Source organism: Megalops cyprinoides, chromosome 1 (assembly GCF_013368585.1).
Source record: "Megalops cyprinoides isolate fMegCyp1 chromosome 1, fMegCyp1.pri, whole genome shotgun sequence".
NCBI lineage: Eukaryota > Metazoa > Chordata > Actinopteri > Elopiformes > Megalopidae > Megalops > Megalops cyprinoides.
Genome location: NC_050583.1, coordinates 49,172,179 through 49,194,596, shown reverse-complemented (window position 1 = coordinate 49,194,596; position 22,418 = coordinate 49,172,179). Strand labels below are relative to the sequence as shown.

At 47.7% G+C, this 22,418-nt stretch overlaps 1 protein-coding gene across 1 annotated transcript; it reads right to left on the bottom strand.

Moving 5' to 3' along the window:
• Positions 1 to 640: 640 nt before the first annotated feature.
• Positions 641 to 22,179, bottom strand: LOC118790393 (PDZ domain-containing protein 7-like). The gene is made up of 16 exons (XM_036547333.1): positions 21,996 to 22,179; positions 21,320 to 21,457; positions 20,531 to 20,705; positions 19,814 to 19,990; positions 19,297 to 19,444; positions 17,317 to 17,377; positions 16,161 to 16,625; positions 14,940 to 15,123; positions 13,619 to 13,659; positions 13,443 to 13,561; positions 11,540 to 11,631; positions 10,594 to 10,685; positions 9,894 to 9,965; positions 7,290 to 7,985; positions 5,498 to 5,598; positions 641 to 790 (listed from the first exon to the last, which is right to left on the bottom strand). Exons 1-16 carry the CDS (start codon positions 22,177 to 22,179, stop codon positions 641 to 643), a joined length of 2,895 nt encoding a protein of 964 aa, XP_036403226.1.
• Between the last annotated feature and the right edge of the window lie 239 nt (positions 22,180 to 22,418).

Sequence of the window (22,418 nt, the reverse complement as noted above, 5' to 3'; positions counted from 1 at the left end):
GCTGCCGTAAAGTGACCATGAAAATGCCATATAGGAAAGTTGAAATTTATTATTACTAAATGTAAGCATCATATTCTATAAATTTTGACACATTGTAAATAAATGACCATCTATATGGATTTTGTATTTGTTATGTATGGACGAGTACTATTTTTACATTTGGAGAAAAGGATCTAACTGTGTGTGGAGAAGGCAGGAGTCCTCAGTATTGCACTGGATCCTGTGTGGAACACTCCTCTTCAGTGGAGGATTGTAAGCATGAAATAGGCTAGAAATTGTCCTTTGAAATGATGATCATCCTAAACATTGATCGCTTTACATGGTTTACAAGTGTAATGATTTAAATAAGGATCATCCTCTTGGTAGCCTTTCCTTTTTTACTTTATACATTATATACATAACTAGTCTATCAGAATGAAACAGTGCTGGATGAGTGTCCTGGTGTCAGAGGTGTTGGAACTGACTGATGCACTGTAATTAAATATACGGTCATTGCTGTTCTAAAGTCCCAGCTGGACTCATCCTCCCACTTGATTGGTATTTCCGTTATTACCGCTAGAGCAGTGGAGGCACCACCATTATCCAGCCTGTGTCCTTGCCCTGCGTCCTGGGCTGTGGGTCTCTCCTTTGCCCCCTGTCCTCAGTCTTGGGGCTTTTTGGGGACCTTCACCACAAACACCATGGGGTCCTTGGCCTTGTTGCTGAAGGCACTGCGGATGAGGTCCACGGCCTGCTGGTGGGTGACTCCTTGGAGGGATTCCCCGTCTACCGACACCAGCTCGTACCCGGCCTGGGGGGGGGCACACACAGAGGGCTGAGTCAGAGGTCACATGCACCTGATGTACACACATGCAGGCACACACACAGGGACCCACACTCATACGGTACACATACGTTCATGAACATATACACACACACACAAACATACTTTCACACAGGCTCATACATACACTTATAAAGAACACACACTCACACACACACATACACACACAGATATCAATGTTCATTATGAAGTGCCTGTGTCTGGTTTACTAATGAGTTTATTAATCCAGAAACAATTGACTATAACAACTTCAATTACCTTTTAATGAGTTGCAGTGAAAGGAGGCAGAGAACAGGTTTTCCAGAAGTTTTATTCTCTGTTTAATTAAGACTGATACCCACCCCCCATCCCCATAAAGAGCCACAAACTGCCTGAAACAATGATATCTGAGAGATTCACTGTGTTACAGTCATAATTAGGGCAGATACAAAACTGGTTATCTGATAAAATAAAAAAAAAAACACCAAAGATCTCCTCTTGCACATACCTGCTGTTTACCACAGGCACAGCATGCCAGGATCAAACATCTGCTCATTACTACATCACATGACCAGCGGCAGGTAGACACATGGGTGTGGGTGTCAACTGCGATCCCACTGTACCTTTGGAAGTGCGGAAAGCTGTTCTTTGAACTCGCCCATCACTAGATGCATTTGCTGACCAGTAAGTGCAGGATAAGAGAGTTGAACAATGGGCAAGTGAACTGAACCGTGGAGTTTCCCTGTGGAAAGCAGGGTGTCTGTTGACAGACTGATATGAGTCAGTGAATGGCTTATGGTAGTGCCACCCATTTTGGAGTTCATTCTACCATCACTAGCTAAAACTCTGAGCGCTTTCTTCCTGTACTTCTGCAGGCAGAGACTGGCTCCTTGTCAGGATTCCCGGCCTCCCATAATAACCTTCCTCTTCTCCAGCACGTGGAGCGCACGCTTCGTAACTCTGCCCACCAGCTCTCTCTCCCACAGGGGGAGGCTATTTATGCCTGTGAACTGAATATGAACCGAGCAGGAGGCCCACTGTCGCTCAGCTGCGCTGTGCTGCTTGGCTGAAAGCATACCGCACACATGGACTGCGCACACTCTCACACACGCCCATGTGCGCACTCACGCACACACTGTTTCCTGGAGCAAAAGAGAGTGGAGATCATGACAACCCCAAGACTGAGTACTCCCTCAGACACCATCATCATCTTCATCATAACAATAATCGTTATCATCATCATCATCATCAACACAAATACAACCACCACCAATGTCATTATCGTCATCTTCATCACCAGCAAAAGGACCACCACTACCATCGTCATCATCATCATCACCACCCCCTGCAATGAACAACATGACCATGCCTCAGCCCCTGGTGCTTTACCCTCTCCCTTCCTGGGGGGTCATGGCGGATAACTGTGGAGGATTTTCATTGGTTGGACTGATTGGGCGGGATGTTGGCGTGGTCATCAGTGTATAAGCCAACAATCAAATGCCAGAGAGAACAAATAAAAATAAACACATGCAGCAGGAAGTGAGAATTCAACTAAAAACAGCCCTGATCATATCTGATTTTTTTTTAACATAGCGCCACCTACAGGATGTGCAGAATTTAAGGGGGCATTACCAATAATTTGTGAAAAAATAATATGAAGATTATAAATACACATGAAATCCTATTAATATTTGAATATGATATTTATATAAACACTGCATAAAAGCTACACTTTGCTGTTCCTAGAGGCCAATACTCTTTATGATGCTGCAAACAGTAGACTTTTCCTGAGCCTCACCAGAGAAAGACAGTGAGACTGCGTAGGGACAATGTGCAGGGATTACGTGTTTAAGTACGTTGGTGAGTAAGTGCAATCGAGCTCATCATTTTCGTTAATAACCTCTGCACCACTCCCACACCAGATCTTCTGTCTGTCTCAGTAATTAAAGCACAGTCAGGTTATCCAGCTCAGACAACACTTCTGAGTCATTTTGAACTGTGTTTGGGTATGCGCGCACGCACGTGTGTGTGTGTGTGTGTGTGTGTGTGTGTGAGAGAGACAACAAATCTGTGTGACTGACTGTGAGTGTGTGTATGTACATGTGTGTGTGTGTGAGAGAGACAACAAATCTGTGTGACTGTGAGATTGTGTGTGTGTACGTGTGTGTGTGTGTGTGTGAGAGAGAGAGAGAGAGAGAAAGTGGGAGACTAATAAATATTAATGGGATCCCAGCCAAACTGTGAACATCAAAAAGAAACATTAATTACACTGACCTTCATTATCATACACTCACACTTATACTGACCTTTAAATTGGACAGTTGGTGTGAAGGGCTGTTCTTTTAAAAAGCCCGGAAACATATTTCTGAGCATCCATAAGATTCCTATAAAGTTTTCCCACAAAACCTCACACACATTTGATGCTGCCACCCATCACAGCAAAAATGGCCTTTCTCACCACAAGTACTTGTGGTCCCCTTTGACTTAAGTGCAGAAGGGCCAAGCAAGCCAAAAGCATAAACCAAAAATACATTACATTATATCACATTACATTATTGTCATTTAGTAGACACTTACATAGTGACTTATATAGGTTACATTGGAACCAGCAACCTTTTAGTTATAAGCCCTGCCCCTTACCACTATGCCACACTGCTGCCTGAAATACTGTTACCAAGAACACATCCAGGGTTCTCATGGATGCTAAATTATAAGTCACTGAAAACTGATGGATCAGAAAAAGAGGAACATGCTCCAACAAGTCAAAAATAAGATTCTCAAACTTGTTAGCATTTTTTCCAGTCTTTTTGTGAGACATCAATAGTTAATAATTACTTAATAATTAATAATGAGCTGAAACAGAGACAAAAATCTAACAAAATGATACACTTTTGTATTTTTGGAGTCTATCCAAGTGTATCCAAGGGAACTGGCCCCAAAAATCAGCTTGGCATTATATGTCTTTCACATTGTAACAGAAAGCACTGGACAGGGATGGGAAAAGCCCTGTACTGGATCAACAGGGAGCCCATCGACCAAGCTGGACACCTGACTCCACCCCTGGGGTTTGGGCTGTGACCTGGAGCCTTGGGTCACTGATTGTCCGTGCACCTGCATGGGCCCACCTGTCCACTGGTACCTGACTCCACCGCCCCTCTGTGTGCCCCAGTCAAAAAGGCTGCAATTTGCCTCAGAGTCTTTAATAATCCTTTCTGCCTGCTATGGAATAGAATGAAAACTCCCCTAAGACGACTGTCCAGTGTTGTGGTGTCGAAATGAGTTTAGTTAATAAGAAAACCGATTAAGAAGGGTTACAGAGATTTATACTTGTTGACCTGTGCACTTGCGTACCTGTGTGTCTGCCGTGCCCGGAAGCAGAGAAAGCTCGGGTCCATCACTCACATAAGGGTCAGGCCATTGTGTGGATCTGCTGACATGGTATTTGTTTATTGCCTGTACCTCATCAATGTTAAATGACAGCGTGCAACTCGATCCCTGTGACGCTCTGTGGCCTGCATTGCGCATGGCTTTGGGAGGCAAGCATGACGATAAGGCTGAAATGACACTGTACGCTGTGGGCTGGGAGAAGCTGCATTAACAGCAGTATTTGGAGGGCAGTAATGCATGCACACACTCACAGATATACACACACAGGCAGTCATACACAGTCACATACTCATACAAATACAGATACACAAGTACAGTCTCATGCTGTCTCACACACACACACAGAAACACACTTTCTCACATTCACACACACTGTCACACCCATATACACACAGAAATACACATTCTCACAAACAGTCTCACATACCCTCACACACACACACACACACACATACACACAGTTACACACACAGAAGTATACATTCTCACAAACAGTCTCACATACCCTCACATACACACATACACACACACACACACATTCTCACAGTGTCACACACTGTCACACACACACACACACACACACACACACACACCCCTCTCACACTCTCTCCCACTCATTCAACACACTCCTGAGTCTCAGGTGGCAGCAGACAGGTTGAAATTGCTATCATTAAGGACCCAGCATTGGTCCTTTCAAACGGGAACAAACCAGGCTTTGTCAGCACTTCGCCAAGCTCTGAGGAGGGCATGCTCCCAAAGATGGTGCGTGAAAGAGTGTGTGTGTGTGTGTGTGTGTGTGTGTGTGTGAGGGATGGAGGTTGGGAGGGTTCAGCTATAACTCTGAGAGCCTGCCAGACCCTCTGCTGCCAGCCGTTAAATATAACCCCCCCCATTGCAGGCTAGACTCCCCGCTGGGCTAATGAGCACCGGGTTTAATTAAGCACCATCTAATTACTGATCTGTGCTTTCCTCCGCCATGACCTCCTCACGTGTACCCATCCCGTGACCTCCAGCGGAGAAACTGCACTCTCTAAACTACACTGTAACTTTAGTGTTTTTCACATGGCTTTTTTCCCTGTGTTGCTGAAGGTCCTGGGGGTACCAGCTGAAAGACTGAAAGGCAGAAATGCTAAGAAAAGTCCCAGTGGTTTCAGACCCACTGACTGACCTCAAAAAACCCTCACTGCAGATGGATGAGGATAATGGCAAAGAAACAGGGAGGGGAAAAACAGGAAAAAAATAATCATAATAATAATAAAAACGTCTGTGCCGTTTCCTGTAATGGCATGCCGGGGGGACGCATGTTACCTTCAGCACCTGGCTGGCGGCGGCGGCCCCCCCAGGGAAAATCCTCTCCACCTTCACCATTGGCTGCACTCGGGACTCCACCCCTCCCGAGATGCTGATCCCTGTGGTGCCAGGAGAGGGGGAGGGGCTTCAGCTGAGCACGCTCGGAATGATGTCATCAGCAAAACAGGAAGTTATTCCATCTTAAGACAGTGGGGCTTTATGTGTAACAGGTACATGGTTTCTCCATTCTTTCCTTGCGTTATGATGATTTCATGTGTGCAAATCATGTGTGCTGCCATGTTCAGATTCAAGTCAAATTTGCAATGAAGTGACATCATGACAATTAATTGTTTAACTGAAGTGTAAAACTATCTTACCAGTTGGAAATGAGTAGCAATAAATCTATTTAACAAGTTAATAACTGTTCTTAGCTAATAGCCTTTACAGAACAAATTCCTCATTTTGTTGTGCTAAAGCGATAAAAGCTTTTCCATTACAGACTGAAATACAAGAATAGACACAGGCTATCAGAACACTCCCATATTCACACTAGAGACAAGGGACAAGTTTGGGATCACATTAAATAACTTTTATGTAATACTCTCTGACACATTCTATATTCTAAAATGTAAGTAGAGTGAATGTTGTGGTTTGACAGTAAGAACAGTGATTATCACCTAAAAGCTCTGTTCTCTAAATGAAGCATTTGGCCTGGAGGACATCATATTGCTGTCATTTACCAGATGATCTTATCCAGAGCAACATATATAGATTACAACACTTACATGTTATCCATTTATACAGCTGGATATTTACTGAGGCAATTGTAGGCTGGGTACTTTGAGCAGGGGTACAGCAGCAGGGCCTCAGCAGGGAATTGAACCAGCAACCTTTCACTTACGTGCCCTGCTCCTTACCACTACGCTACACTACCTCCCTAGCAATGGTTGTGTTAGTGTGTGATATGGTATGAGGCAAAGCACTTGTTTGCACTGGAAAGCATGCTGAAGAGCACCATGACATCCTCATTACATCCAAAGGTCCTTCAGCTGTTTCCATCAGTGCACCCGGCACACCTTCAAACTGCTACACCTGACAGGACTGTGATGTAACACGGCCCCACACGCTCCAATGAAATTCTAAGTGGCAGTGTGAACTTTGCTGCCATCTACTGACAAAGTTTGATATGACGCCCCAGGGTGTTCTATGAGTAAGTGTTATGGAAACATCCGGTAGCTCAGGTCTTATAATCTGAATCAACGATTTTCAAGGTCAAGGTGGGGTCCCAGGACTTGGTGGCCATACTGGAAAATCTCAAATTCAATATGTCCAATGGTGTAAAGTCCTCAGCAGTTAATTTTGAACTATTTCTACTAAAGGCAGGCAGCTTCAATGGAACATGTTCAATGTGTCCCTAAATGATCTCTGAGCATATCCTCTGAAAGGGGCTTTATGTAATGATCTCTATAATTTTGTAGGGAGTCTGATCTGATTGAGGAGTGCAGTTGCTACTGCTTAGACTTTATCACAGGCTTCAACAACAACAACAACAGGAAAAGATTTAAAGTATAGAATAGTCCAACATCTTCCCTTTGATGAATCTAGGGCTGAGTGATTTATTGCTCTGAAGGTTAGAATATTACATGTTACTACTACCATTAATATTGTTGGTTAATATAAGAATGTTGGAACATCCTGCCATCCTGCCATCAGAACCAGAACCTACAGGCAGAGAACTGAAGGAATGCAGGTGCTGAATATGCGGTCACAACAGCATGTCTGTGTCTGTGGCAGTGCCTGTGGGACTCACCCAGAGACTGCTTGGTCTTGGAGATTTCGACACTGGTGAGCTCGTACTCCTGTACCGGCACGGCACTGCCGTGCCCATTCTCCGGGGGGGTGACAGCAGGGGGCGCCGCGGGCTCAGGTTCGGGCTCGGGTTTGGGCTCGGGTTTGGGCTTGGCGCTGGGCTTGGGGCTGGGGTCGGGGCGGGCGGTGAAGACCTGCGCCAGCGGGGGCCTGCTGCAGCGTGGCGCGCTAACCACTGAGTACACCACCTCCTTCCCGTCGGCCCCCGGGTCGCCCCCGTCCTCCCTCGCCCCCGCTGCCGGCCCCGCGCGGCCATTCCGGAACGGGGACCGGCCCCTCTCGAGGACGCCGCTGCTGGCGGAGGAGGAGCGGCGCGGGGGCGTGTCATCGAAGCGGATGGAGCGCAGCGTGCTCCCGCGGCTGCCGCGGCTGCCCCCCCGCGGGGTGGAGCGCGGGCTGGTGTTCTGGGGGGAGTCAGTCAGCAGCCAGTTGGGGTGGGAGGGGCTGACGGAGCGCGTCCGGGGCGACGCCGAGGCGTAGCTGTCCACCGGGATGTCCAGCAGCGGGGTGAAGGGTCGGGTGCGGTACTGCCGGCTGTCCGGGGGCCCCGACACCCGCAGCCTCTCAATCTCCTCCATCAGCTGCCTGTCCTTCTCCAGATCCTGTGCTGGGTGGAGCTGGAAGCCACCCCTGGAGTCTGAGGCCAAAAAACAGAGACTCCTTACTCACACCAATATGGCCAATGTCAGTTACAAAGTCTGGCTCTACAGTACGCAGGAACCTAGATTGTCCTGAATAGTTACGCTATTCCATTATATTCTATTACGTTCTATTCAATCCTATATTGTTCCATTCTATTCAGTTCCATTGTATTGTATTCTGTTCTTTATTGTTCTGTTTTGTTCCATTCTACTCAATTAAATTCCATTCTATTCTATTCCATTCCATTCTATGCTAATTACACTCACACTCACGTACGCTGTGTTTAAATTAATTGGGCAGCTATAGACATGTAGGAGGCTACTGTGCAGCTTATTCAGACACATGCTTTCACCCCACACAACAGTGTCCATTCAAATCCAGCAAGCCAGACAGGGCCTGCCGCTGCTAACCCTGAACCCACCCACTGGGGGCAGGGCTCTGTTGGCTTTCAAAGCCATACGGAATGGGATGGCTTGAATTACGGCTCCGTGGCCCGGGACAGTGCGCACAGGGCCTTGTAATGAGCTGCCGACAATGGCAGGCTGCTTCCTGTTCTAATGACCTCCATTCAAGGCTCAGACAGGGAGCAAGGCCATTCATTCAGGAGTTCAGAGAGACAGAGCCCCAGTGAAGTGGCCGGCCGCAGACCGCAGCCCGTTCCAAAGCTTGCACACCCAGCCAATGAGAGGCGGAAACCCACACCACAAAGATAAGAGTCCGCATGCCCTACCTCATTGCCCAGCAGAGGACTGACTGTCACTTAATGACCCATATTATTGACTCATCTACATGTACATTACATGACATTGCATCAACATTGCACATCCTATACTGCACTGATGTCCTCTTTGAGCATTTAATGTATATATCCTTTAGTTTATTTATTTTTCTTACACTCTCAGACCTTTTTATATATTTCCTTCCTTAAATTCTTGTATTTTCTTACTTAATTGTACTTCTTACTCTTAACGGCACTCATAAGTGGAAGGCAAAGGAAGAATTTCATTGTACAGGCAACTTGTTTCTTTACTGTGCACATGACAATAAACTTTGAACTGATTTCGGTTTTGTCATTTAGCAGACGCTTTTATCCAGAGTGACTTACATAGATTACAATTTTCACACATTTCATACATTATCCTAGACTTCCGCCCATGACATACCTTTTTTCACATATTTCCAGGATCGCCTTTTACGAGGGGTCAAGGAGTCCTTTTGCAGTTTTTTCCCCCACTTGACTGGCAGTTTATTCAACCAAGTGGAGATTATCAGATGGCCAGACTGGGAGTGACCAGGAGCGTGGGGAACACCCCAGCTCTCCCCGAAAAGAGCCATTGGGGGAAGTCATTACTTAGAGGCTAGCTCTTGGGTTACCCATTATGGCACACTGTAAGCAGAGAGGAGTGCTCGCGGGTGCAACCAAAAACCCCGGAGCGCTTACGTGGGCGAGGGAACCAGGGTTGGACGAGCGGTGAAGGATTAAATATCTATGACACGTGGTGTGTGAGTATTGCTCTCCCCCCGGTTCAGGTTATTAAACACTCAGAAGGCCCAAGAGGCGAGTCTGAGGCCACCATGAGATTTGTTTCCGAAAGGTGTCTGGTGGTCCCATCACACTTACACATTGGTCCATCTTCCATCATGTAATTAAGATGTGGGGTTTTTTTTAAAGAACATATGTGCAAGTACATACATTCTTCGGTAATTCTGACGAGGAGCACAATTTTAAAATGCTTGGTGTGCTCCTTACAAAGTGTACCAAATGTCTGTTGAGTGTCATGTTTGTGAAAAGTTTGCTGTTTGCTGAAAGATGAACAGTGGAAAACAGAGATTATGCAGTGGGTTGATGCCTATGATTTAAAAAGAGGATGTTTTTGTAATGTTACTGAAGAGCAGGACTGACCTGGGATGGGGGTGATGAGATATCTTCTGGGGGCCCGCCCAGACCGTGGTGAGCGCAGGGCAGGGGACCTGACTGGAAAGGAAATGGGGGGGGGGGGGGCAGAGGGGGACAGAGAGTTCATTTTTTTGCACATTCCCTTCCTCTTAAGAGGTCACTTCTAACCGACCCAACACATGACTGAGTGAACAGTCAGCTGCCTAGCATGTCAGTCATAATTGTAATCTCCCACTAGCTTCACTGGCACATTATGTGCTGCCACCTACTGGTCACAGGTGAAAAGACATCCGCACACCCAGAGCCAGAGTAAAGCTGAATCTGTGCTAGCAGGTGTGCATGCTACTGCTGCCTGTGCACCACGTGGCATGTAACATACGGTTTCACATCTGTCAAAATAAATCTGTCAAATCTGTCAAGATAAATCTGCCAAAATTGAGCCACATGCTGTATGTAGTTACAGTATTTGTGAGTCTCCCCCTTTATTTCACAGCAGATATTTTTTACTTAGAAACATTGTCAACCTGCTGTTAGCTTCCTGGCTGTAGCTGGTATGATGTTTCCATAAAAGGAAACAGTATCTATTCGTGGCAACCCTCCTGGGTCTGATTGATCTGAAAGCTGTCAACAGGTGATTCAAACTTCTTGTTCCTTACCTGGGCGCTTATTTGGATATAAAAAAGTTTTTTTTTTTTTTTCTGCTCACCAGATCGACTCTTTAGGATGTCATAGGCCTCCAGTTCGAATGGGATCACCATGCTGTCAAATCGGCCCAGGTCAGTAGGGGGGATGAGCATTCTGGAAAAGGACAGATAGAGAGATGGAGAAGGGGAGGGAGGGATCGAGAGAGGGAGAGACAGGGTGACAGAAAAGGAGGGGGAAGATATAGAGTGAGAGAAGGAAGGAGAGGAAGAGACAGGGTCAGAGAGAGAGGGTGGTAATGATAGGATGAGAGGGTGAGAGAGAGGGGCGAAAAAAGGAGGTAGAAGGAGAGTGGGAGTGAGGGAGAGTCACAGAGGGGGCGAGACAGAAGAATGGAAGGGCATAGACAGAAAGAAAGTGGAAAGGAAAGAAGGAGGAGAGAAGTAAAGAGAAAGAGAAGTGGGGGGAGGGAGAAGGAGGGAGAGAAAGGGCGAGTGAGTGGTGTGTCTGATGAGAATCGTCACACACTGCTGCAGCACTAATTACCACTGGATGGAATTACATTTCTGAATGAACTCTTCGCAGACGACAGCCCAGAGACTTCCTCTGCTCTACCATGCCAGATCTTCTCTGTTCGTTCACTCAGAAACCAAGCCTTCGATTCTACCACAGAAACTCCAGGCACTTATTTGCTGCCTCTTTACATTGAAAAGCCACAGTATAAGCCGATATAAGTGACATTTTATAATTTCCTTTTTGAATTTTTGGATTCTCAAGGCTTTGCAAAGACCCTCTCATAACATGCATTGCCCCTCTGATCTTAGTGTTCCACTCACTGTTGAAATTCAGTTGGTTAACCTGTTTGTTCATGAATGCTGTGTGACGTTGTGACGTGATTCAACTGTATTTGAACTCTGTGATGTTACTGTACCCTCTCTTCCTCTGCCCGGGCCACCCCCCCCCCCCCCGTGCCCCGCCCCACCCACTTGGCCCTACATCCCCCGCCAAACCTGATCTCCCGAAGCAGCAGCACCTTCTCGGGCCTGTCCAGAATGGCCAGCAGGGGGCGCACCAGGTCCTCCACCACATGTTCTGTCAAATACTGCAGCGGGGAGGAGAGAACGGCAAAAGAGAGGTGGAATAAATGAAAAGTGAGAGGGGATAAGAGACAGACAGAAAGAAAAGGAAGAAGAAGAGTGAGAGAAGAGAGAAAGAGAAAGGGAGGATGGGAGAGGAGAGGATGTACCGTGTAGGAGGAGAGGGACCGAGAGGAGAAACAGAGGAAGGAGAGAAAGATGAACAGAGAGAGGAAAAAGAAAGGAAGAAAATAGTGAAGAAGAATCAAGAAGAAGGGAGAAGAAAGGATAAAACAGAGCAGGACAGGAAAGGAGAGGTGAAAGATGATTATGAGAAAGAGGAGGGCAGAAAACACAGAAAGGAGATTTTTCCCACATAACCCGCAACAGCATTGAACATAAACACAAAATCCCTTGTTGTGTCCTTGCTGTCTGGGTCGACAAGAACCTCTTAAGTACAAGGTATGTCACTTAATCCCATATTGTAGGATCCAGACTGCTAATTTCTCATGCAAAGCCCTGAGGGTGACTCACAGTTGATCCTGCCAGAGTGGCAGGTAAGGGCAACAGTGGCTCTGATGGGGATAAAATGATCCGGGAGCATTTGATACTTTGCTGTAAATGAGTTAATCCGTCTATTGTGTGTCCTGACTGGCTGCCATGTCTGAACCTCTCTGTCTTTCTCACACACACACACACACACACACACACACACTCGTATTCACACAAAGGCACAGACACGGACAGACAGACAGGCACAAACACACACACACACACACAAAGGGGCCCACCTTGGGCCCAATCTGCCTGACTGAACATGCTTTTTTGTTGTTTAGTTTAATGTTTTGAATAAAGTTTGTTTGTGTGTCTTGATTGCCGCAAAAAAATAAAAAGTCAGACTGAGGGCGTAATGGTTTCGACCGACCCCTAAGTTTCTCGCTGCGATATTTATTTTGAATGAGCAGAGACACAATAGTTACAGAAAACTTTATTCGCTGTCCAGTATCCTTGTGTGAGTGTACAAACAGACAAATAACGCCCTCTGTTCGAGTCCCAAAGTAGGAACTAGGCGATCACCGTCACCGCTGACGGAGCCGCGATATTTAGCTATTTTGAATGAGCAGAGACACAATAGTTACAGAAAACTTTATTCGCTGTCTAGTAGGCTATCCTTGTGTAAGTGAACAAACAGAAAAATTACGCCCTCTGTTCGAGTCCCAAAGTAGGAACTAGGCGATCGCCGGCTGTCTTGCTTTATTTCCCATCGCCGTCACTGCTGACAGAGCTGCGGTATTTTAAAATGGTCTCACGCAATGAGGTGCGCTGAAATAGCACACCTCATTGTAATCCGCATTTCTCTCCGTTCCGCCCTTCCGTCTCTGTAAGTTTACCCTTGATTCTGTCTTGTATCTCTATACAGCCTATAGGTTGTATAAGGGCCCACTACAGGTCCTCGCCCCCTCTGCAACGAGCCATCGGCTCCGCCCCTGCCCTGGAACCATTCTTACTTAATACAGTCTGCAGACTGAGCCAATGTTTGATTTCAAGCTCTTGTATGGTCCACACCACACAGAGGCACAGCTATAAGCCAGACAACCATAAGAATCATTGTGCACATGTGATGGGAGAGAAAGGCTCCATGAGCCTAAGCATGAGTGGAGTTGCCATGCCTCTCCAATCTCCAACGCCCTGAAGTTTATGAGGCATCACCCCTGACTGTCCATTTCTACATCACTTCATCTGGCCTGAGAGAATCAAGGTCAATTTCCTACCCAGAGCCTCCCCCCTCCCCACTCCACCTTCTCTAGCAGTGACTCTCGCCGCAGCAGTGACTCACCCTCCTGCAGTGCCTCATGACCGCCGCCACCTCGTCCTCACTCAGCAGCTTGCGGGCCATGTCCTCCACCACCCCTAGCACCTCCTCTGCCGGTGGGGTGCTGCGGTCCGTGTCCTTATCTGGCGACACAAATGGGGGGGGGTGAGGCCTGGGGATCTGAAGGGTCATGAAGGTGCTGGCAGTAGGTCTTGGAGAGCACAGAACACAGAAAGGTGCTCTGGGGCATTCATGTGTGGGCCAGGCTCTGTACATGTTCACCCCCTCCAGCCCAAAGGTGCTACAAATGTGCACCTGTTGCATGCATTTACAACCATCCCTTTTAGCTGTTGGTGCTTGTCAAGCCTCTGATCACAGAGACAGAAAGACAGAAGATATAAAGCTCTGGGATATTAATGTGTGGGTCATGAACACACTAGGCTTGGCACATTTTAACCCCTTACAGAGAAGGGGCAATTCATGCACTAACTGTTAGCTTTATATGAAAGAGCCAAAAGCCTTGGAAAGATAGGGACACTCATATATGAAAGACAGTGGAAGGAGAGATCAGGGAAAAATACTTCTGGTATATTGGGTTCCTTACTGGACTGATATCGGGTTAAATCAGGTTAAATGAATCACACAACTAATCAAGCAGTCAGGTGGTGTGCACTGTTGCCTGTTATTGGACAGAGACAGCCGTAAGGAAGCCATAAGGGAGAGTGCATACCACACAGGCACATTGCACACTGCACCAGCACACAGGACAATTTACCCTTCCCCAGGCCTCTTCTTCCAAACCAATGCCCTGCATCCAGAAAAACAAAACCAGGACACATTAATGACGTCCCCGACCGGGGTGGGGCAGGGAACGTCTGCTGCGGGTTGCTAACCCAAACGGTCACTGCCTGCACTGTGCGCCAGCCGAGCTAACACAGTGACAGAGTGACACGGACGGTGTCTCCCGCGAGCTGGAGGTGAATGCCCAGCTGGTTGTCGCTCGGCCTCAGCACCAGAGAGCACCCTGAGCGGGGCTAGTGGCTGATGCTAGCGAATGAGGTGGTAGTGAGAAGTGCATGCTGAGAAAGGAGGGCAGGGAGAGAGGCCCCCAGCCACACTGCGAGGAATCACATCGCAATTAGCACGATTAGCGCTGAGGCGGCTCGGTCCCTGGGCAGGCTGCTCTGAACTCCCATCACACCGTGCTGGGCTTACATCTTGTATGTAGCTCTATGTCTGCTGGATGTCAAAAATGTAAATGTCATCTTGACGTACTCACAGCTTGTACATCACTCTGGGTAAGAGTGTCTGCCAGATGTCAAACGCGTAAATGTAACGTTCAACATCCTCACAACTTGTACGTCACACTGGAAAAGGTCTTCTGCTAAGTGCCTAAATGTGAACGTAATGTACTTTCAGCTAAAAGGCTGACTGGCTGCACTCACTGCAGTCTGATCCAACTGGACATGGGGGAGACGGACAGTCCGCTGGAAAGGTGAACTAGGCGGGAGTGTGCCAAGCCCTCTCCTCCCATTACCTCTGTTTCCCTCAGAGCGAGACGGAGACTTAGAGCGCCCCCTGGAGGCATCCCTCTTGTGCCCGCCCTTGAAGAGCAGGTTGACGAAGGTCTTGGAGCGTTTTAGGTTGCTGCCCTCCTCTGCTTTCTCCTTCTGCTCCATCTTCTTCCACTTCTTCTGCTTTTCCTCTGGGGGGGAGGGGTGCAGGGAAGAACAGAGGCCCAGGGAGGGGGGGTGGGGGATCACATGAGTTAGTTCCACTTACATTACATTACATTATCGTCATTTACCAGAAGCTCTTATCCAGAGCTACTTACATAGGTTACAATTTTACAATTTTTTGTATAGCTGGATATTTACAGAGGCAGCTGTGGGTTAAATACCTTGCCCAAGGGTACAACAGCAGTGCCCCAGGCTAGGAGTCCTACTCTTTACCTCTATGCGCAGTTAACTGCACTTGGAACATATATGGAAGTGTATTTCAGAGTTAATGTAAATAATTAATAATCACCAGAGACATGTTATTGGGTATGTACAGGTTTAGCCCCGAATATTTCAAGCCTAGCCCCGAATATTTTCGCCCTGAAAAAGGAGGTGCTTATAGCAAAACAACAGACAGGCTGTGTAACAGAGTGGAACTTGACTTGCAGCGTCCGAAGGTGTGATAATATTTATTTATTATAAAGGCAGATATAAACTCCCCAATCTACCGATGCTGATCTCCCTTCAAAAAAAGACAAGCCCCAGGCAAACTTGACTGAGCCTCGGATCTTTTCAATAACTAGAACCGTCCCTGTCCTTAAGTCATACATATTGCTGTGCACCTACATGTCAATCTAAGTTATATCTGTGATTTCAGCACTATGTTTAGCACTGATGCTTGTTCACACGTAATTAGTGGTGCCCTGATTGTGCAAATTTTCGTGCGTCTTTATTAGATGCGCTGTGTAAGTCGCTCTGGATAAGAGCATCTGCTACATGACAATACTGAATTACAGTATCTGCTTAGCTCATTCACTTTATCAGTGTAATTTACATAGTGAAGATGTTGCACGTAATCCACTTATACAGCTGGATATTCACTGAAGAAATTCAGCTGAAATTTCTCATTCAAAGCCACAACACCATCACAACTTGTATTAAAACCTGCGACCGACCGGTTGCTTATGTGGTCCCCCTAACCACTGTCCCGCGATATCATTGTAAATGGCTCTGAAGGACTCACCGGACACCGTGATGTGGCTCTGGGACCGGCGGATGGGCCGGGAGGGCTTGCTCAGGGCCATGAGCAGCTTTGTTTTCGGGGAGTCCGCCGCCACCGTGGAGGACGTCCCACTCCGGGACCGCGTTCCCCTCTCCGAGAGGTCACCCCGGATGGCGGTGTCCTTCAGCAGGACGGTCTCACCCAGGCTCCTGCTGGTCTCCGTGGCAACAAGCCTGCCCAGAGGGTCGGGATCCGGCGGGTCGGTCTGGATGGAGGCCTCGGCCCTTTCGGAGCTGGGGCGGCGCGAGGGGTCCAAGGAGGACAGGGAGACGTCCGCCATTTCGGATCCGAAGCCTTGAGAGGAGGAGGGGAACAGGACCTGGGAGAGGCCGCTGAGCGAGCTGGCTGGGGTCCCCGAGGACAGGGACGAGGCGGAGGAGTTGGTTTCGGAACCCTGGGTGGATGACTTCCGAGTGCCGTTGGCCACTGAGAGAGGAAGGAAACACACCGTACGCATCTGGGAAAATGTGTCGGGAGTGCTTCTAGGGTACACAGTTACCCCAAAACACTGACTACTGAAATACTGACTGTTGATATATATACATGCAGTACCAGTAAAAAGTTTGGACACACCTGATTAAGATAATGGGAAACATATTCAAAGACATTTTGATCTACAGGCTTGTACTTAAATGCTTGAAATTTGTTTCTTAGATAATTATAAATTGTGAAGTTGATGCCTATCTATAAATTTTTTTCCAAAAAAAAAATTTTTTTTTTAAATTTTTTTCAGCTACTTTGAAGAATCTAAAATAGATCATTTTGATTTGTATAACACTGTTTTGGTCATTGTATAGTTCTATTTGTGTTATTTCAAAGTTTTGATCTCTTTCCTGTTAATCTAAAAGTGTAAAATAGTAAAAAAATTCCAAAAAAGCTATTTTCATTGGTAAGACCAAATTTTGTAATGTAATTACCAGGTATCGTCAATTCACTTCCACACTTTCCATTTTTTCTCCATATTGGAAGTACCCCCTGACTGGAACAGTTGAATAAGCAAGTACGATATAGCACATTTCTGTGAGGAGACTTTATTTTCTTGGCTTTATTTCCAGCTCAAATTTCAGGACACATGTTCTGCGATTGGTGGTAATTCTGGTGTTGGTGGGATACATACGCTTATTGAGCCAGCTGTATTCTGCCACCATCTCTTTGTAGGCGGGATATCTTCCAGCTTCCTACAGCACAGAAACAATGAACATATGTCAAAACGTATTTATAAAGTATATATAAGAAGCTTGACAACTATCTGAGTGCTACATAACAGATAATGAAAAGGAATTTACAGCTATTATGTACATCAATACAACATGTGTTTATGATTACATATCTACAGAGGCAATTATGGGTTAAGTACTTTGCACAAGGGGGCAGCAGCAGTGCCCCAGCAGGGAACTGAACCAACAATCCTTCAGGTACAAGTCCTGCTCCTTAACCACTATGCTCCACTGCCACTATGCTACAAGCACATAGTTATTACATAACTTACATAAATAACATAACAATTAAGCAAATCCATTGCTTAATTGAGATGAAGGATTAGTGAAGGTCACACAGAGGTCAGCGCAGCATCTATTCTGATGCATTCCGCAGGGCTGGCATGCTGATCCTGGCTCCACCGCCGGGCACTCTACCTCCCACGGGGCAACCTGTCCTGTACCCTCCACCTGCTTTTCCCCAGCCCCGCCCCACTGGTGAAAAGGGTCAGCCAGGTGTGTCACCGGGTGCTCACTCTCACACCCCGTTTGAGATATGTGCTGAAATGTCGATCAGCTACACTCATGTTTGTTTTTGTTTTCAAGATATCTGGAAGCTTAAAAAGAAACAATAATAAATAGGCTGAATAAATTATAATAATAACTTTTGGAACGCGTCCTGTTGAACAGATATTAAACAGTTGGATCATTTTTTGGGAACAGCATCCACTGTTTTGTTCGGTTTCTTTGAAATTCAGTCCTCAGCTTGTTGCCAGGGCTTTTTTTAAAACATTACGTAACCCCCACATTACGCTTCCCACACTTACGCCACAGAGCTCCCGAGACCGGGGGGTGTCTAGGAGCCAAAAGGAGCACCCACACTACCTTATGTTTTTTTTTACAGATTGTTTTGTTTTGGGGGAGAGGGGGGCATTGGGGGGGGGGGGACCTCGATAAAACGGCAGGCTCTCTCTGCTGATTAGCACCTGATCCCCACGGCCTGGTGAATAATGCACAGAGGCAGGCTGTTTTTCTCAGGCGAAAGGCGATCTGGGATGAGCAACGTGAGAAAGCAAGAATGCCCCCGCTGCATGCCAGCTGTCTGCCTTCCCATGGTGCCCTGCTGCCGGGATCTGTGCACAGCGCCGCTTCCATGACAGCAACGTGTGTTAGCACAAGTTACATTACATTACATTCATTTAACAGACACTCTTATCCAGAGTGACTTGCATAGGTTACTGTTTTATCCATTTATACTGGTGTAAATTTACTGGGGCGACTGTGGGTTAAGTCCTTTGCCAGGGTATAATAGCAGTGATTGAACAAGCAACCTTTTGGTTACAAGCCCTGCTCCTTACCACTATGCCACACTGCCACTAAGTTCATTTGTGGTAGGGCTGAGTAGCGTTATGCTCACACTCACTGGTGTGGTAGTGTTGGTCGCCTGGTCTGACGCTGTTTGCTTATTTAATTTGCAGGGGTACACTTATGTTCTCTTGTGGTGGTAATCGCTCTGGATAAATGCATGTAATGTAATGACAGGCTTAGCTGAATTGTTCCTCACATCACTCTGACAGTGAGGGGAGTAACAGGGGTGAGACAAAGGCACACGATCGAAATGACAAAAAGCGAACTGCTATATTGTGCTTAGTTTTTAGAGAAAAAATTGTAATTATGGCAGTTTGCTCTCATAAACAGACACTGGGTGCCCTGTCTGAGCCAGCATGGATGCTAGGGTCAAAGGTCATCCTTATATTTATAAAGTGTGAATGTCAAGTACGCCCATTGGACAGGACACCAGTCCATCACAGGGCCATTCCTCCAATCCCTAGCCCGGGCATCTCCCGGGTGGGCACGCCCCACAGGCTGGAGGGAGAGACCAATCAGAGCCCGGCTCTCACCTTGATGGTCAGCATGATGTGGGTGTGGCTCTTGAGCACCTCCACGGCGCTGCTGTGGCTGATGCACTCAAAGCTGACCCCGTTGGCCGACAGAATCTGGTCCCCCATCTTAATCCCGTGCTGCTCCGCCAGGCCACCTGGATCCAGCCTGGGGCAGAGACACAGAGCCACAGTCCAAACCTTTTTCTTAAGAGTGGATTAGCATCTTCCAATATGACAAGAAAGACATTCGATCATAGCATATTGTTACACATGGGGGCCTACAAAACGTTCTCGAAAGAGACATCCAAGGTGATAGAACCTGGATTACGAGGCTTCAAGCCAGTTCTGTGTACCATCCTGGCTAATGTTTACAGTGTACCACGCAGCACTCAGTAAAATTACTACCAATCAGAAGTACAAGGTACAAGAGCAGGAGTCATTAAATATGAATGTGATCAAGCCACACAGGGAAGCCAGAGTGGCCACAGGAGGGCGCTCTCTCTCTATAGGGAGAGGTGTCCTGTGGAGTGCCCACCGGGAGACGTAGATCCCTAGGCCAAACTCCCGGCCGCCGCGGATGTTGAAGCCGAGGCAGTAATCATCGGAGGTAGTGTAGAGGTGCACGATTCGCTTCAGTGCCCCGTCCGAACTGGCCTCCGAGGGGGTGCGGCCGCTCTCCTCCACCACCATCCTGCGGTGGATCAGGTCCACCCTGCCAAACAGGACACACACATATGCAGACCTTGCCGAATAACACACGCATGCAAACACATACATGCATGCAAGCAAGCACATACAAACACATTCACACACACACACGCACATGCACACACACACACTCACACACTCACACACGCTCACACACACTCACACACACAAACACACATGCGCGCACACACAAAGACACATGCATGCGCACACGCACGCACGCACACACACACACACACACACCAACACATTCCCATCCACATATGCTCGTACATGCATACACAGTTGTCAATAGTGTTACAGTTGCCACACAGTACCCATCTAGTGCCTAGCAGGCTATACAGAAATATTGCGCAGAGCTCTGGATTCAGTGTAGAGGCACCTAAAGAGGCTGTAAACCCTACATTGTCTACACTCCGTTCAGTTATCCAGAAGTGAGAGATATAACACCATAACTCCATGCCACTGCTTTTCACTGACAACCAATATGGCACTGGGGTCCTCTGCCCTCTGACCTTTGACCTCTGACCAGAAAGCGGCCTACCAGGTGGTCTTCTCCTTGGAGTAGCGGATGCCGGGCACCTTGCCAACGCGCCGCACCACCATGCGCAGCCGGTTGTTGCCCGTCAGTACCTTCACTGCGCTGCTCATGGTAATGCTCTCCAGGCTGACCCCGTTCACCTCCACCAGCTTATCCCCCACACACAGCCCCGCCTGCTCTGTGTGACAGACAGATACACACACAGGGTCACACACACACACACACACAGAAACACACACACGTAGGGCCACCATGTCTAGGACAGTCCCCCAGCAGTCAGAGCAGCGGGCAGCAGGCCAGGTGCTGGAATGCCAGAGACACTTATGGTTTTGGCTTCACCGAAACTCTTGATTACCGGATGTAATACGATCAGCTATTAGGCCCCAAATTCCTGCTGCTTTAAACATGAGCTCAAACCGCTGGGAAACCAGGGAAAGCTACCATTCCAGAACACAGATCATCAACAGGGTTCTAGAACTTACTGCATGGATGAACTGAAGGCTAACATATATAGTGCCTCTGATTTGCCTCCCGGTTCAGTTCCAGAGTGTCACTGCAGATATTCTACATACGGGCCAGATAGTCAACGCCATGTGCTTCACCGTGAAAATTTCTATCATTGCAAAAACTATACCTGGTCTGGTTTGATACTTTCTTGAATGGGCGTGGCATAAAAATCGAATGCCCACAGCTGGTATAGCAACAGAGAAAACTTCCTGCTACCCCACCCGATAGGCAAGGAGGTACAGGGGGGCAGAGGGAACTCAGGAGCAGAATATGTGGGCCGCTCACCTGCAGAGCTGTCATCCTCCACTTTGCTGACGAAGATGCTGAGGCCGTGTTCAGAGCCGCCTCGCACACTGAAGCCCAGCTTGCCGTCGGCGCTCTTGTCCACCGTGATCGTGTGAATGTCCTCGCTGTCATCGCCACCTGCGGGTTAGGGGTGGGGGGATGGGATGGAGGGGGGCAAAAGTGTGGCACATGCCCTTTTCCTTCACCACCCTTCACATTACCCCTTAACGAAGGGGAAAGACAGAAAACTGCATGTGCTCGGATTAAGTGGTATAACTGAAGAAAATAAGGAGTACATGGAAGCACTGAACAGAGGGGTCTTTTTGGACATGGAAGAGAAAGTGTGTTGAGCCAAAATGGCTACTCATGCTGGACAACTTTACAGGGATGCAAAAGCAATGATCTCTCTTTAAGAGAAGGGATTGTAAAATCAATGCAATGTGTCTGGTATCATCCTACTTAATGCCTAGCTTCTCTCATGAAGTAACTGCTTGGTTAAAAACAAAAAGTACACGTTTTGGAAATAGTGAAACTGTATAATTAAGAAAGGAGTTATTGGTTTGTAACTTGTTTGTAAGTGATCCCTGCAATGCATATGTGTTACTGTGCCAGGGCTCTCAGTATGGGAGGTGCTTGCTGGCAGACCCGCCTCCGTCGGCTCGGTGACTAGCCTTACCATCGACGGGCGAGTTGATGAGGATGACCCGGCCCATGGGGGAGGAGGACCGCTTCCGGTGGGAGGCTCCTCCCTGCTGCCGCTGTTGCTGCTTTTTCAGCAGGCTCCGTGTGGCCGTGTGCCCGCCCCCTCCCAGCCCCCCATTGGTCATCTCCCGCTGCCCCGAGTCCAATGACTGCGCCATGGCAACGCCCAGCCCCTCCCGCCGCCTTGCATCAATGGGAGTTGGCCGGGGCAGGAGGTCGGGGGACGACAGACAACCCCCTCAGGTGGCGCCCCGCCACGGGTCCCGCATGGCCCGTGCCACAGCGACCCCACCACAGACCGTCTCAGACCCTCAGGGGTATCCCAAAAAAACAAAAATCAGCCTACCCAAAGAGGCTGAAATGAAGGTAAAACTCACTTTGTTGCAGTTAAAAACGG